This window comes from Neopsephotus bourkii, unplaced genomic scaffold (assembly GCF_033783945.1).
Source record: "Neopsephotus bourkii isolate Nb327-2 ecotype Australia unplaced genomic scaffold, CSIRO-AGI_Nbou_v1 NB_1630, whole genome shotgun sequence".
NCBI lineage: Eukaryota > Metazoa > Chordata > Aves > Psittaciformes > Psittacidae > Neopsephotus > Neopsephotus bourkii.
Window position 1 is genome coordinate 1,552,151 of NW_026902105.1, and position 17,432 is coordinate 1,569,582.

Consider the following 17,432-nt stretch of genomic DNA (forward strand, 5'->3'; position numbering starts at 1 on the left):
GCATGAAAAGTTAGAAATACCAGAACATACTTAACTGAAGTAGGGGAGGATAGAAGCATAGAAGTAAATGTATTTTTACAAAAACCATGGATTTTCAAGTATTTTTCCATAAAGCTGTACTGTGTTACCTTCTATGTCATGAAGCCACCAAGAAATGTAGTTCTGTTTGGCCTTACTGAGATTTTATTCAGCTGGAACAGAACAATGAATGTCTGCTGTGTTGGAGTATGGGGGCACATGCAGCTCAGCGAGGACAACCTTTTTTCATTTATTGCTGTTAGACTCTTGCTAATCCTACCTCTGTTTGCACCTTGGCTCCCAGCAGCTCAGAACTGTACATCTAGTGTAATTGCTGGGGCCATTTTATTACGTGGTTCATGCGGTTACTTCTTTGCACTTTCTCCCCTCCTTTACCCAATGTGTCTGTTTTGTACAATTAGATTAGAAATGCTTTAACCATGTTTATGTAGTATACAGTATGCTGTATCTTGTGCCCTGATATATTCTTAGATGGTGTCTGCAAAATGAGATGAATGATAAATTGAGGATTGTGAAAGTCTGATTGAAAGTAAACACCAAAAGGAAAGAGAAGCTATTTAAATGAAAAGTTAAGTTTGGCACAACAGTCAGTGAACTAGTCTTTAAGGCTTCAGTATATTTTCTTAAATGCAACAGAATATTTGGTGCCAGATGCTTTCAGCAAATGGCATTGCATGGTATTACGTTTTTGTCACAAAGCGACAGTGCATGCCAAAGTGTGGCTGCTGTTGCATATTTGAATAATGACCCCTGTGGTTGCTGTTATGGCTATATGTTATGGTCAGTGCTCTAGGGTAAATGGATTTAAATAGAGCTTGGTTTTCTTTATCCATTCTGAATTTCAACATTCATCTACAAGTTTTCCATTATCCCCTTTGAAGTACAGAAACAATGAGAACGTTGCAGTCAAAATCCATGAGGCGCTTTCAGAGTTTGAACTAATGGGCATATTGCTTTTGAATTTCTGTCATGGCTACTAGAAATACATGGTGTAATTCTTCAGTTGCTTTGTTGAAATGAAAGCATTGTGCAAAATAAGCCGCTTCTATATCTATAGTCTTGTCCATTATTGCCTCTTACCTAATTGGTGGTGCTGGACGCAGGTCAGTATAATGCCATTCTGAGGAGCATAAGTGGATATTAATCATGAGTAGTCACACTTCTTATAAGATTCAGTTTGGCAGAAATTAAACCACAAACCTACACAAGCACAGACTTTTTGTCATTTCAGCATAAAATGTTATCATTTTATCATTTAGGACAGGCTTTGCTAAAACAAATGTTTTTACATGATAAACATAATTCTATTGATCTGCAAACATTTCTCAAACTATAATAGATTTTGATTTCTGATGTTTCTCGCAGGCCAAAAGCACTGTGTTTATCCCTGTCAGGATCTGTCACTCTTACCCCTAGGAAAGCAATCGAGTTTCTGAAGGACGTGCGAATGGAGTTACTGCTTACTTAAGGAGCTAAAACTACATGGGACTTGAACCTTATATCATCTACTTTCAGAGGCCCCTTGAAAGTGCAGGCAGAGAGCAATTGGTGAAAATGTGGGGATTCTTGGCTAACAACAGTTCATCACATAGGTTTGGAAAAATCACAGCTAATCAGTGATTGGTCTTTCTTATCAGCCGAGCAGTTTTCCAAGCATACCTGAAATTCCTACCTGAAGCACTCACTTGAATTAGCAAGATCGTCTGCCAGGAAAGATGACGCTTTTGTGAACCCCAGGGGTTAAGCATGCCTCATCTTTTTAATTAGGAATTAATTTAATCTTAATTCATGTAATTTTATTAATTAATTTAATTTTAATTGTAAACCAGGCCTATTGCCTAATTTTTTGAGCTTTCTGAAGCAATTTAGATGTGTGGTTATATTGCTTATCTCAGATATCGAAACAATGAAATGTAACTCTGTAGTCAAGCAGTGATTATGATTTCATGATACTAGAACTTGTTGCAAGGCAGGTAGGGTAGATCCTCCTGATAGTTGGAGCTTATTCTGGCACATCTTGGACAGTCTTGCAGCATACATTAATATTCTCTGAGGCAGGTAGTGTGACTGCATGGCAGTGATCTTGCATTTCTTGAGTGGAACTGCCACCTGTCCCTATTCCAAAGATTTTATTAATTTTTCTTCCAGCTTGCAAGTTACTGCACATGTACACATCAATCCTTGTGCACTCAGTATCCACTGTATTGGATAGCAGGCTTTGGTGCCATTTCAGTGATGGCAGCCCATGTCCGAGCTGGTGCTTCTGAATTCAACATTTCACAAGCCATTGCTTCCCCTTTTTTTCCCCCCTTTAGTAATAATATGTAAGTTCTTGGAGTATTCTTTTGCCTTTGGTTTGTTATCAGGGAGGTGACAGTTCAGACATCCCTCAAATGAAAGTTACTCATCTGCTCAGTAGGTCAAGTTTTCTTTAGAACACATTCCTCATGTTCCCAGCTCTGCCTGAATCCTCTGTAGCCTCACACTTGTGGGAACTTGCAATTCAGAAATAAAATATTTAATTACTGAAAATCCCAAGTAAAGTAAAATATTAATTTATTCTACCTGGGGCAAATTTCCACTAGCCCTCTTTACAGGATATTTTAGCTTCAGTTAGTTGGCGTATCTCCACATACATCAGGAAATACTTAGGGCTTGGTATTGTTGGCAGGTTGGGTTTTAGCTGTTACTGTCTGTGCCTTTCTCTGATTTTAGATCTTTATAATTTCCAAAGTCATGTTGACTGCACAGTATGAAGTAAAATAAAAATACAATCTGTACCTGTTGATCCATTTACATGCATGAATAGCATATATGTATGCGTGGTTTGTGTACACGTCCTTAACATGGTGTGTGTTAGATTATTTCTGTCAATAAACTTTAAATCAGGAAAAGGATAGCTTTCCTGTAGATTTAGCACCTGCTTAAAAAGTTAATTGTAATAATTGTACTGGAAAAGTAGTAAGTTTTCTTGGTTTGAGTACCATGAATTATTACTAATCTAGTATCCAGTGTATAATAGCCACAAAATATTATTGTATTGATAAAACTGTGGTCAGTATTCTAGAACAGAATCTGATTTGACTTTTTGTCAACAAAACAATCTCATATGAATGTTGCCATTGTCATCTGCTCTGTAACACTACCAATTCGTAACCATAAAGCTTACATCCCAAGTAGGTGTACTAAACTTAAAATACTACATATTACTTTATAGCTATCTATTTGGATTCTTGTGATGAATGCTTATGATAGCACTTGCCTGCAATGTTTCCTTTCCCATCAGATACATCTTCTCGTACAGCTGTGGGGCTCTTGTCATCTGCTATTTCCCAAGCCACAATTTCCTCATTGGTTTGTGGCTAAAACCCAAATCTTGATGATCCTTTTCCATCTAGTTCAGTGTTGATCTTTCATCTTCTGCATTCTTTTAACCAGAAATCTTATGCCAAAAACCTGACAAGATTGTACTGGGCGTCATCAACAGCAACATCAGGCTTGATTTCAGTGAGCAAAGATGAAACAGCTGTTTCATTGTCCAGATCAGCACTCAAGCACTCAAGATTTGGTCATAATTTTTTCCAGCTTTGTCTGGCTGTGATAGCCTTGATGTTTTTCAGTATATGACTAGTGGTGTAACTTACTACATTTTGCTGATCCATTTCTTCAGGGGTTCAGGAATAGATACTGCTGCTTCAGACAGTATTTCCAACCTGTTGTCTTTAGTACTGTCTTGCACTGTCTGTGTTTGTTCTTCAGAAACTCTTGCTTCACTTTGGCAAGTCAGTGTTCTTTCAATGTTATGTCCAGAATTGCCAAATTATGGCTCAACAGTTGCTGTCATGTGAGAGCTGCAGATGGCTTTGCCTTATGCCAGGTTGTATCAGATAAACTGCGGCATTTTGAAAATAAGTGATGCAAAATGCCTGATGAAAGTTTATAAAACTTCAGCTTCTCTCTCTGTATGCACATGGGAAGTATCTCTGTGGTGTAAAGCTCTTCTTTTCAAAGTTGATGTTTTTTTATTGTTGTTGTAGTGGCTAGAGAACACCAAAGTGGCATGTTACTGTATAGTCCAGAATGACTTCTTAGTGCTTTTGGAGACAAAGCTCATGACTGTACATTCAGAGGGAGGAGGAGAGATGAGAACTCTGTTTGTCATTGACATTAGTATTTTCCTATTAACTTTGCATACCACTGTATATATAAGTTGATTGTTTTCATTGGAGTGGGATTAAATAGTTAATTGTCTTTCTTATTTTAATTTACTTTTATAGTGGAAAATGGTTAAGGCGTTTGGAAGTCATGCTCCTCCAATTAAATGCTTTTTCTGTTTGTTTTGGGGTTTGTATATGTGTGCACGTGTTGCACACTGCTTGATTCAGTGATCTGTTTTCTATTGGAGAAAATTTACAAGCACATTGCCCGCCTCACACGAATTTGTTTCCCACAGAGATTCCTACTGCAACGTGTGAGGTTTCTCGTTACCCTGCTATATGGATTGCATTTTCGCTTCAATACCAACAAAATTAAATTACACAAAAATTGATTAAAATGCTTGTAAGCCTAATGTCTGATCTTCAGGAAAAAACTTCTGTCATCTTTAAATGATAACCCTCTGCAAAATCAGTGGTAGAAATATTCTGCTTTTTGTCAACCATGATACATCTACATTTTATATAGCAGCTAATGCTGTAGCAGAATGGTAACAGGCAACTGTTATTGAGGATCCAATTTTTTTGAATTATTTTGTCTTTTCTAGCTTACATTAATAAAAAAAGTAACAGCGAAGCCAGTAGACCCTACTCATTTGTGAACCTCCAGTTCCAGAACCCATGTGCATTAAGGCATGTCACTGTTTCCTAATCTTAAAACAAGGATGTGGTGTTTCAAACTGGATTTCAGTGTCTTCAGTTTTGTTTAACACTGTTGTATTTTGAACATTTTTTTATTTACTGATGTGCTGGAAAGACAAAACAATTCAAAATTGGTAGTGGTCCGAACTGAATTTTATATTTGAAATGTCAGGAAGAAATACAATAACGTATAAATACCTATGCATGTTTTTCAAAGTTTAATGACGGTTGATACATTTCTTTTCAAAACTTTAATTAATCTTCATATCTAGCTACAATTTTCCAGTTCCCATTAAACATTTAGATAATGATTTTGCTTTGGTGATCATCCAGGTTTATTCACATGCATTTGATTGGTTAGCAAGGATGATAGTTTAAATTAATAAAATATATTTCACTTTTTTGCTATTGTTATCATGGAACTTCAGCTTAACAGGACTAAAATGATTACAAGTGCAAGTCTGACTGTAGTGTTTGATAATTTGTTTTCAAAGTACATGTGCTCCAATCATTGTTTCAAGTTGTCTTCTATACATTTCAGAATATGTAGTTCAAGTTATGCTTCTGACAGTGTCTTGAGTACTAACGTGTTTTGGTTTTGAGTGGTTCACAAGGCATTTCTTTTTCTAGCAGTCTGTAGGAACTGTTCCACTGGGTGTGTCAGTAACTCGGAAAAAAGAGGATGAAACATCAGTTGGAAGTGCACCTCTGGCAAGGCAGCAGTCAAATCAAGCCTCTGAGTATGCCAGCAGTCCTGTCAAAACAAAAACAGTAACCGGTATGATCACTTCATTCAAACTAGCCCTTCTGCTATTACAACCTCCCTGAATTACATGTGTCTGCAGTTGAAGAGCATCAGCTGTGCAAATACTGTGGGACAACTTTCAGTTTTAAAGAAATATTCTCCCAGAAAATTTATTTTTTTAACATAAAAAATAGTCAAACTTGCAATTTTGAAATATATGTTTAATTTTCTTCTCATTGTCATTTAGGAGCCATCTTTGAGGCCCTAATAGTTTCAGGTAGCATGTCTTCAGAAATGGGGTAAAGGAGATATGCTTCAAATGGAATATCTGCTATTTGCCTTGATATTAATATTTTAGTCCATAATTTTATCAGGCTTTATACACTGTGATTAATCTCCTTGATTTCAGTCCGTCTGTTCACACTGCTGAAAGCATGTATGGAAGTTAAGATTTATGCAGAAATGGTTAAAATTCACTGTTTTCAAAATCACTTTCCCATAGAAAATGGATTTGTTGGCACTTCTGTTTCTGGAACTCAAGCAGTTACTGCATTTAACAGTGTTTTCTGGCCCCTTAAGAGTGCTGAAGTTAAACTTTATCGCTAATCAAGATGATAAAGCTTTCTGGGATTTTCTAGGCTATTTATTCATATCGTACTGTCTGCAAGTAGTAAAGTAGGAGATCGTCCAAAAAAAGTGACTATCCAGCTGAGACTTTTAGTAATCCTTCTGAAATACACTGAACAAATGATCTTTTCCTTTGCATTGATGTTTATTTCCAGATAACCATGAAGTATTTCAAGATGTTGTCTGCTGAAGCTAAGATTACAGTCTTGTCTGTTAGTGGTAGGGTAATTTGTTATTTGGAGATTAAAAAGGACTAAACCCAGAAAATCTGTTTGCTTAGTATTATGTGGGTTGCCATGTTATCACTGGTAGTAAAAGAATAGTTTCATTTTGGAGGCCTCTTTCTATGTCATTTGTGAATATCCTTTATTTTTACAATTTAGCATTTTATTTTTACCATTCATTTATGGATTTCTTTTTTTTTTGCCTGCAGTGAAATGACTGTACTAAGTATGTTCTTTTTTATCTATATTTATCTCTTCTACTATATCAGCATCATAACTGTTAGTATGATATCATAAATACAACTTGTTTGTTCTTGTGATTAATTCTACCTGTGCCAATTAACAAAGCACAAAAATATAATTCACTAGAGAAACTTAAAATGTTGAAAATTCGACATACAGACCCACCTATTTGCCTGAACAGATGTTAGATTAGTTTATATAAATGACCAATTTATAAAATGATGCATTTAGTTTGCAGAAGCACCTTTGATTTTTGAAAATTAGCATCCCAGTCTTATACCTGCTCAGCTTGGTAGCCAGCTTAGATCTTCAGCCTTTGTTATTCTTCACCTTGAATATTGGCTTTTCTGCAGTAACAAACACTAAAAGAAAATGTTACTGTTAACGATCTACAAATTTCATAAATGTCAGTTTTGCTTTTGTTTTGGGTTTTGTGTGTGAGAGCAGAAATGCTAAAACCAAATGATAAATTATAAATAACATCCCAGAAGCAAAGGAAGGATTTTTGTGCATCACAACTTCTCCCACTTTTTTAATTTAAAGTCAATATCAAGATGTGTTTTCAGTTACTTAGTACAGCGCATGTTAATGCAAAAATGAAAACTTCATTTTTAGGTTTCAGTTATGTTAGCTACCTGTTAGCAACCATTTACCTTACTCATTCAGTTTTACAAATATGTTTAGCCTAAATCCTGGAGGGTTTCGTCCTTAAGTAGGTACTTGGCTTCACCATGAAATAATTTTGTGGCATAAAGTTTGATACTAATAAATGAAAGGTGATAGTACGAATTCTTTCTTTGATTACAAAAGCACCAGTTAAAGTGGTTAGAAAAGGTTGGAAGGATGCAAGTGGGAAAGGTGAGAGTTTGTTTCTCAGAGAAGTTTCAGTGGATCCTTTATTTCGCAATTCATTTCTTTACAGGAATATAATGTGCTGGAATATGATGAATGACTGACTAGTTTATTAAACTTAAAATAGGGTGCCTGTGATTCTTCCCCTTTCTGATTTTTCTGGGTCCATCACTCCCACTATTTTTCACTTTATTTCATATCTTTTAATTTCACCTACTTTTTGCCTGAATTTTCTTTCATTATTTGTTTAATCTTTTTAAACCGGCAATACCAGCAATTATAGGTCTAGAATGTATGATGCTACCTATGCTACAAAAGCATTGTAGGTTAAAGGGGCAATGATTCTTATCAGCCTTGTATTTCTTCATCATCAAGGCTCTATCTACATATGCCTTAAATTGTCAGAGAACTAAGGTTCCTACATTAGTAGCAAGCACACATGCATAGTCTTTTCAAAGTGAGATTGTATCTCAAAATCATGCTGTTCAGGTGGTGATTTTGGATTTATCCTTTTTAAAGTCTAGCATGATCTCAGCAGTCATTCCCCTGAGAACTGCTAAAAAACCAACCCTATGTATTAACTGAAAGCAGTTTGTAATCACAGCTGTAAAATGATTTAAAACATTGATCTTGAGTTCAGTTTATTAGTTAATGGCTGTTGAGACCTTGCCAAAAATGAAGCATGGGAAAAGAGCAAAACTACTATTTATATGGTATCTGTGAAAATCCAAGGTTTCTGTTCTTAAGTCTAAAACTGTAATTATTTATAAATCCCCTTAACCACAGAGGCTTCAAAACCAGAGTGCAATATTAGAATATATGGTTTAAATTTTGTGTGATGCAGCTGTGATCAAACAAGGTGATAATTTTTTTCTTTTTTTTTTTCCCAAAAAGGAGTATTTACCTCAATTCTTCCATCTACGCACTTCTCCTCCCCCCACTTCTCAGCAATTCAGCAGTTCCCTGTTAGTTGAGTGAAAAGGGATTTGCAGACCCATAGCTTTACACAGGTGTGGCTCTTACATCCAGATAGTGGCAAAATGATTGCTATGTATGTGTATTAATATGCTATATGTGTATATATATATGTAGCATATATAGCATACCTACAGAGGAAAGTATTAGGGGCTGCAGTAGATGGATAGGGTGATCTTTGAAGGCTGCCCTTTGCACTCTATCAAACAATGATTAAACCTAGTGTGTGTTTTCACACATTCAAGGTGAGTGCTCATAAACTACTAAAGTGATTTGTAGATTTCATTCACATTAAGCCATTAAATGATTATAATTATTTTTATTTTAACATTTACCATACCTAAAAATTAAACTGCTTTTGGCTGGGGGGGAATGTTAGTGCCTTAGGTCTTTATGTAGCCATTACACTGAAATTTAATTTCACCAACATCTACCAGGACATCCAACGTTTAAGCAGTGCTTGAAAGTAAGTGCTTTATGTTCTAAACACAAATTTGATACAGTCTTGTGAGGTGTAACCCAGTGACTATGGCATGTAAGTTTTCAGTAGCAGTAGAAAAGTAGCCTTGCACATGCAGTTTAGTATGAGGAATGCTTTTAATGAAATAAATTACTTTAGAGTATTGTGTGAGAAGTCACGAAACTTAGAGCTGCAGTGGGTCCTGAAGCCTCTTACAAAGGCACCTGAAGACTAAATGCCCTGTCTAATAACTGAAAGCACACTTGTCACATAAAATTTCGCTGTTTCTTGTTAGGCAGCAGCCAGGTGTTTGGTCATGGTACAGGGGGTGACTGCATTTCAGCCACATTGCAAGTGTACACAAGGGCATATGACAGCAGGCAAATGGTTTTCATTACTAAGTCTTGCACCAGTGACCAGACATTACTCCATTTTGTTGCCCAGTGGACAGATTACAAGGGCATTTGCAAGAGAGAATTAAACAACGGTGGGGTTTTGACAGCGTTACGATAGGCCAGGTTGATCAGCTCCACTGGTCAGATTGTGCACTGGTTATTTAATTCCACTACAGTTTAAGTATTACCATGGAGCATCAGTCCCAAGTTCAAAGCTGAGCAGAGAATCCAGCATTGGTTTGTCCCACAGGAAGTGTATGTGTGGTGTATAAGAGCATCTGCATATGGGGAAAATGGTAGGTAGTACATGAAATCATTCCAATTTGGAAAAATCTCTTTATTTGTGTTTCTGAAACATCGATATATTTTTCTGTGTAGCTACTGTTCATGCAGAGAAATAATTAGAGAATTTTAATGTTTAAGTGCAAAGTTATATTTAGTCCACTATCCATTTGCATTTCAAGCAGGTGGAGGATGGTGTCATTACAAGAAAATTAAAAACTCTGTCTTAGATGGCCTTTATATTCTCTGTCCTGTATAAATTGTCTGATTTCTAGTAAGGACAGAGCTCCAGTTGCTGATTTCTACCTGCTTTCCCTTGCTTATGTATTTTCTCAGATGTTGTAGAAATGTATTTGAGATACTTATGTCTCTATTTAGACCAGTTGATGCTGTATTAGTGGTTTTAGTTGGTTTCATCTAAAGTTAATAAACTTTATATTAGGTACAGTGTGGCAGAATATGACTTTTACTTAGCAAAACTGGATGCAATTGCTAATTATTTTTTTTCCCTAAAGTGCAACTAGAATGCTGAACTAGATAAAATGAGCTGTTGGAATGCAGAAATCTGTCAAATGTGAAAGTCTGGCTGGTAAGAAATCAGTGGATTGTCTGAAGTATTTGAATTAGTAGGTCAGTATTTCTGCTCAATGAACTGAATGATTATCGTTTAGTCATGCCTGCTATGAACTGTATGACTGACAATTTATTTGGGAAAATGAACTAGCTTAAATAGATGTTAAATAGGCAAAGTAAAATACAGGACTTGAAAGCTGCCACGCATCATACCTGGGGTGCCTGCAAACACTAGTTTTTTTATATATTCGTAAATAGCATTTAGTTTCCTGGAAGAGTTATTTAAAAGGAAGGTCTACAGGCACAGATGATTTATAGTAGCTTTAAAAATGGCTGGACAGTCACATACCTAGCATGATTTCTTTAGTGTGGATGTCAAAAACTTTAGTAATACAAAGCCAATGTAGTGTATCAAACATGCCTTCTGTATGGAGAAAATCAAAGTAGAGATAAAAGAATGGGTGTTTCTTTTTAGATATCTGAAAGACTAAGAAACTTTCAGTGAATTTTTAAGAAGGCAGAAAATTAGCCAGGATTCCTCCCGCATTCACCGGGAAAGTTTTTGCAAATTCAAAGGCTGATATTCTTACTCCATAGTATAAAATTCATCTGGAATGATAATTAATATTTAGATAAATTCAGGCATAGATTTCAGATATGAGCACACATATAACACATTTTTCTAATTACTAATGTAGTAGCTCAGTTTTGCATGTGAATGGCTGTTACTGATTTGTGCAGAAGCATCAGTCATTTTTTATTTTTGTTCCCAGAACTAAATAGGTATTTTTTACCAGAAATAGTGCAGCAATTGCTAAGAATTTGGTGGAAGAAAATGCTGACTATAGCCATTCCCTAGCCAATCCCCACTTTGACACAGATCCTTTCTGCTTGCAAAACAATGTTATGATCACATTTGTCTTTGTTTACTGACATATGTTTACCCTAGGAAAGGCATGTTGGTGTAAAGTCAAAAGCCTCTGTATTTTAACACTTATTCTGCTGCTAGCTCATTGAATGGCCCTCATGATTTAGTTACTATACCTCTCTGCTGCTGTTTCCCTGGGTATAAAGGACTTGCTCTGGCTGGTTGTGAAGGACTGTGTGCCTCAACTGTCATATCGATTGATAAAAGTCATGTAGTATCTGCACTGCTAGTGAAAGTAATGTAGAATACAAAAATGCTTAAAGCCCAGTAAAGAAATTATTTATGCAAAGACTATTCGCCATGTGGGCAAATATAATGCATATTTTTCTAAGCTTAAAATGGACTAAGCTAAAAGGACTTCTTGCTGTTCTTTAAGTTACTTAAGTATTACTTTATTAAGTATCCTGATGTTTTTCTACATAAAGATGATCGTAGGCTACTCTTATGAAAATAACATCTCTTACCTGAACAATTCAGGTATCAATCATCCAGGAATGGGGGTATAGGGAATAACTTGTAATATTGCAAAAATAAACTGAATATTCTGAAACACTTCTGATGATACTGATGGTTCAGAAAGTATTGGTAAATACAGCTTTGAGCTTCACCTGATGGTTTCAGTGAGCCTACTATTTAGATTAACTTTCTATTTTTTAATTAATTGTGGGGAAAATTGTATATTAAGATATGAAGTATTTTTTTGCAAGATATTACTCTGTTTTTGCAATTTCTTCTGTATGTTCTAATATTAAATCATGGAACATAATTATTGTATGGAAATACATTCTGTTGAGAACACAATTTGGTTTTTTGGCCATTGTACATATGTACATAAAAGTGTGAATCATTTGTAATGCCTCCTACATCTCTCCCTGTATAAATATATTTTTAGTTCTTTTTTGCTCTAAATATAAAAATATGTAAACTTAGGAGGAAAATTGGAATGCAAACCTAAGGGAAAAAAAGCTTTTATATAACAAGCTTCACTGAATTTTTACTTTTTCACAATATTGTATGTAGATACCAAATACTGCTGGTTTACAGAAAGGACCAAGTGAGTTTTAAATAGGTGGTGGTTTTGGTGTCTTTTTTGGCGGTGGGTAGTTCTTGTTTTGTTTTACATATGAAGAACCCAATTAATCTTCTGAAAAGAACCCCAAACAAAGAACCCCCAAAAAGCTGTAGGCCATTTAGATATTTAGATTTTTTTGAGTTGTTTGAAGTTTGAATTTTCTCCTCCACTGCACTTTAATCTCATTTGTAATCCCTTGGACCCCTTGATCAGTTCCTTAATGGTTTGCATTTGTCTCAAACACCGTGGTATTTTTATTTCTGATGAGAAGCCATATCTAATACATGAAAATGTGAATAAATATTAAGAAATCCCAGTGAGTTCCTTGCCACTATGGAGACTACTTCTAATTTGAGCCCTGGAAAAATCTTTCCAGAAAGAGACATGTAGTAGCAGTTTACCTTCCTGTGATTGTTTTTCTTCTTTTCAATACTATTAATGTTCATGTGTTTTGCTGTCATGGCTTCTTAGTAACTATGATTATTTAGCAATGGGTTTTTTCTCAGCTTAACTCAGTTCTGATGTGTGAGAAGCTGTTTGGCAGATGATGTGATGTGGGAAGGAAAGCTTGCCCAGCTTGTTGAGATCAAATGACAGGTGCATTTTGAGTACAGTCGTACAATGAGATAGTGGAGAGGCATGGCTTTTTGACAATGAACCTTGTCGTTCAGTAGGAGCTCTCTAAGCTTTTGGGTATCACTGAAAGTACAGGTTTGCCTGCAGCAGGATAACCTTTTCCAACCAGAAGGAAGCCCTCTTAATGCATGAAGTATCTGAGGCACACAGAGGGCTGGGAGAAATGAGTCACCTTGAGACTGATAGATCTGCACCACATACACATTAGGAATAAGATACTAGCTCTGTATTTTACCTCTCTTTAGTTCAGTGGCTAGCTGTAAGGAGAGGAAGAACTGAAAGCATGGGGCCGGCTGTGAGTACAGGTTATCATTAGTCCTCAACCCAGTAGTGGAAAATCTGTGGAAGATCTGTGGTCTTTTCCGCTTTGATCTATTTGAGGAAATGTCCATTTGCCACAAATCTTTACAGATCAAAAGTTGTGGTTTTGCTTTTGTGTTCCTTAGGTCACTGAATATTAATAGCACAGAATAGCACCATTTTCCCCAAAGAGCTTATCTATTTTTAGAACTTCCAAATATTTTATGGATCAGACTTCTAAAGCAGCCGGGTCCCAGTAGGCTAAAAAAAAAAAAAAAAACAACAAAACACAAAAGAGGAAGAATATGTCTCTATAAGAAAGACACCTCTATCTAGAATTTTTACCTGTAAGTCTTGCTTAGTGGCATCTCCTACAAAGACAGTTATGATTAATATTGCAGGATTGTCACTGGGAACTCCCTCTATACTTTTAACCATAAATTGTGAAATGAATTATGAGAACTGCTACTTCTGATAGCTTAATTCTGATTGATCTCATCAGCCCTTTCTGAAAACTCAGATCATCACCAGTGTGTGTTCTGCAATTGAGGATGAGTGTGGCAGGCTCTGAAGAGATTGGCTGAACTTGATGATCCTAAAGGTCTTTTCCAACCTAGTTGATGCTATGCTATGATTGAAATAATTGTGGTGTATCTTTTTACAAAAATGGGACTAGAAGATGTGAGTAGGAAAATTTTATGTTCCTGTACTCTGGTTTTCCTAACAATTCCATTTGTACAACCTGAAGCAGTCCCCCCTCCATTGTTTTGTGGGTTTTTTGTTGTTGCTGGGGGGGTTAGTATTTGTTTTTTTTTTTCCCCACATCCATTTGTAAGTATTTCATACAGTTCATATTTCCTATCCAGCTATTGCTGACTGGCTCTGGGCTTCAACACAAGGCTCATTACTGTGCCAGGAAATGTTCCTAAGGTTTTCAGTTCGGTAGTAGCCGAGTAGCATAATTATTTTAGGAGATTAACCTTCATAGTGAGACAGATGGAACTGATCCAGCCTACATGTCTGCTATAGAGGACTAGCCAAACACACGCAATAGCCACACCAGAGTACTACGGTCTCTTAGCAACTGTCATCTACTGATGGCCTTGCCTAATAGGGAATTAAGACATTGTTCTCTCTCAGCATCCCTTCAGACAGAACTCTGGGACAGGAAAAAAATGAACAGAAGACTTCGGGAGTTATTTCTGTGCTTGTTTCTTCTTTCCACTGTGAAACACTTCTTATTGCTTCTCTCTTTTCCAGGATTTCTGGTTGAATGATTCCTTTTTGGTTTGCCGTTTTTTTGTTTTGGTCTTTTGATCGAGTATAGTGTGTTACAGGGAAGATGTTGTCTATTGTGGATGTTCTACTTTGCAGGTTTGAATTGCACGTATATGGGGAGAAACAAGTGGTGCTTCAGCAGCTGATTTTGTTTTTCATTCACAGGTAGTTGTGGCATTAGAAAGTCCATTTCCCTAATTGAGAGAGAATTAGCAGAGTGTGTTTCCCATGGGAGACTTGACTAAAATCTAGCTTTAGATCCCACTCACAAAGAATGCACTTCTTCAGTGATGTAGAATGCTGATATTCCCTGCTGGTTGTGCTGTATAGTTTTACACTGTATTTATCTGTTCTTCCTGACCTGAAGCATTCCTGCCTTTGAAATTTCCTGAATTTCAACTTGTATTCTGGAATTCTATGATGCAGTAACTCTTTTATATTAATATTTCTTGATACTCAAGCTGTTCCTCATTCTTACCTTGTAATACGTGGAGCGTACAGCCTGACTACACAGAGAAGGTGGTGTGAACTGAATTAGGGTGAGAAGTTAGAGCAGCTATTCCTCACTGAATGTTTTTAATTTAATCCATTCATAATGTGGATGGAATACTCACTGCATGTCGTGAGTGTCCATGTGATAAAAAACTATGAAGTACCTACTCCACGCTGCTTCTCCATACGAATAGTTTGTTTGTCTCCCCACCATGGCTGACAGCAGACAGTCCTGAGATGTCATGTTTTATCTTTTCATGATCCAATTTTCATTCTTTGTCATTCTAATAGATGCATAATTGGAGCCAGCAGTATCTGAGAGGACTAATTATACTGCAGCCATAAAAATTCTGTTTCACTCTTTTGACCATCCCTCCCTGAATCCTTTGATTCCCCATCAGTTTAATAAAATTAATACTTGTTCTTTTCAGGTCATTAAAAATACTATTTGTTAAAGGATTTTGTCTAGAATATTAATCAACTCTGGTCTTTTATGGCCTTGATGAGAAAAATGTCACAAAATTATTCCTCAAGTGGCATTACCATTGCATGCTCTTGGCAGAAATTCACCTCAGATGTTTAATTTAAAAATCTGCAGGTTTCCTTGTGCAACCAAAACGGACTGAAGACCCAGTGATGCATCTCAAGGGGCATATACTTTTGCTTATCTGAGTTCAGTTGGTAGCTTAATTTTGTTTTGACAATTTTTCTGTAGTTCGTATGCCACAGTTTTCTCCTAGCTGTATAACTGGGAGACAAACAGTCGCCTTTGTGCCGAGTTCAATCAGTTTGAAATGAAATCACGAGGACTTCATAATTTATTCCTGCAGTTTTGTCAGCTCAACAACATGTAGGCCAAAACTGGAAATGTTAAAGAATCTGACAGTAATTTCGTGGGTATCCCAAAACATAAGACAGAGGATATTCTGTAAGAGATGACAGGAGGAACTATGTACCATTCATACAGTCTGGAATGAATGTGCTCTTGCTACTTGGTCTCCTCGTTAGTCCACTTTTGTACTTCTACTGTGCTTGTATTCAATTAAATGCCTCTGTTACCGAAAATCTTCTCATCTTTATGTTACTAGATCACTAACAATTTAAGAAAATTTCTCTTTTTACTAAAAAATATTTAATTTTGCTGAAATATGTCATACTTTAGTACCTTATGCTTGACGAAGAAAATGGTTTAATTTTTATGATTTTTTTTTCTTTTTTAAGCATACTCAAGTTTTTAAGTGAATTTTTAAAAGAAAACTAATCAAAGGTTGCAATTTAATGTGGGCTGTCTTCCATTTCTTACAACAAGTTTAGAAAACTAAAACCTTTTTTAGATTAAACTGGCAGCAGTGTATGTGAGTACTTCTTGTGTTGCTATTCTGTCACCAAATAGGTTATCACACTTTGAAAACTGTCTTAATTTGCTTAGGTCAAGAATTCTTAATAATATTTTCTTGGCAGTTTACATAAAAAAGTTTAAGCATTTCATTTCATTGTGTTTCTCATTGGCCTTAACTGATACCATTGTATTGCCAAGTTTAAAACTCATAATAGACACGCTATTATTACATCCATAATGAGTTACATGGTGAGAGAAAATCTCTTTTAGAATTTAAGTAATCTTTTTCTTTGCTACAAGTAAGCATATTACTTAGTTATATATTCTGTCTGTAACTGAGATTTGATGTTTGCATTAGAATCTCGTCCTTTGTCACTTCCTATGAAAACCATGCTGAACTCATCTGAAAGCTGCAGAAGTCCTGAAGAAAGAATGAAGGAATTTATTGGAATGGTGTGGAATGCAGTTAAGTGCCTTACACTTCAGGTAAGATGAAAAGGAAGTGAAAAAAACCCTGTCTTTCCAAACTTTATGATTCTTTTTATGCATCCTAGCACTTTTTATTAGAGGTTTTTTAAAGGAGCTCCCAAGTTTTATTGTCTTATTTCAGTAGTTTCAAAGTCTTAGAGAATGAAAAATAAAATACGGAATTTTTGTAAATTAAGCCAAGAATGCTTTGGTTTTAGAATATTAATTTTTGAAGTAGATTTTATATCTAAGAGGGAAGATCCTTAAAAATTAAATGAAGAAAAAATGCTTATAATACTTTTCTGTATTATAAACATACCTATACACCTTTTTATCCATTGTTAGATTTGCAGAATATCTTCCTTCTGAAAAAGTTGAGGAAAGTATGTATGATACACACTTTCTTGGTATGTATGATGTTATACAGTGATGTCTCAACTGCTTGTCTACCTTTTCATGAAGGACAAGTAGATGACCACTTGAATTAAACCTTTTCGTCCCAGATTCTTCTAGATTGTGATCACTGATCAGTAAAAGCAGAGCAGTATCCGCAGTATATATACACAAGAAGGGCCATGTTTGAAGTCCAGTGTTAAGACTGCAAGAACAAAAACTGACAGGCTTTGGAATGCTAGGATTAAGACTCTG

At 35.9% G+C, this 17,432-nt stretch overlaps 1 protein-coding gene across 11 annotated transcripts in view; it reads left to right on the forward strand.

The window, feature by feature from the left end:
* VPS13B (vacuolar protein sorting 13 homolog B) overlaps positions 1-17,432 on the forward strand; it is a 436,747-nt gene that overhangs the window by 193,274 nt on the left and 226,041 nt on the right. For 10 of the 11 annotated variants that reach the window (XR_009728432.1, XM_061373228.1, XM_061373222.1 and 7 more), the window contains 2 exons: positions 5,526-5,673; positions 16,675-16,802. Coding sequence is in view for 10 of the 11 variants with exons in the window: in XM_061373228.1 (XP_061229212.1) it covers positions 5,526-5,673; positions 16,675-16,802 (276 nt within the window). In the remaining variant the exon portion in view is untranslated. The remainder of the gene's footprint in view (positions 1-5,525; positions 5,674-16,674; positions 16,803-17,432) is intronic. The other variant, XM_061373226.1, reaches the window with a different exon arrangement.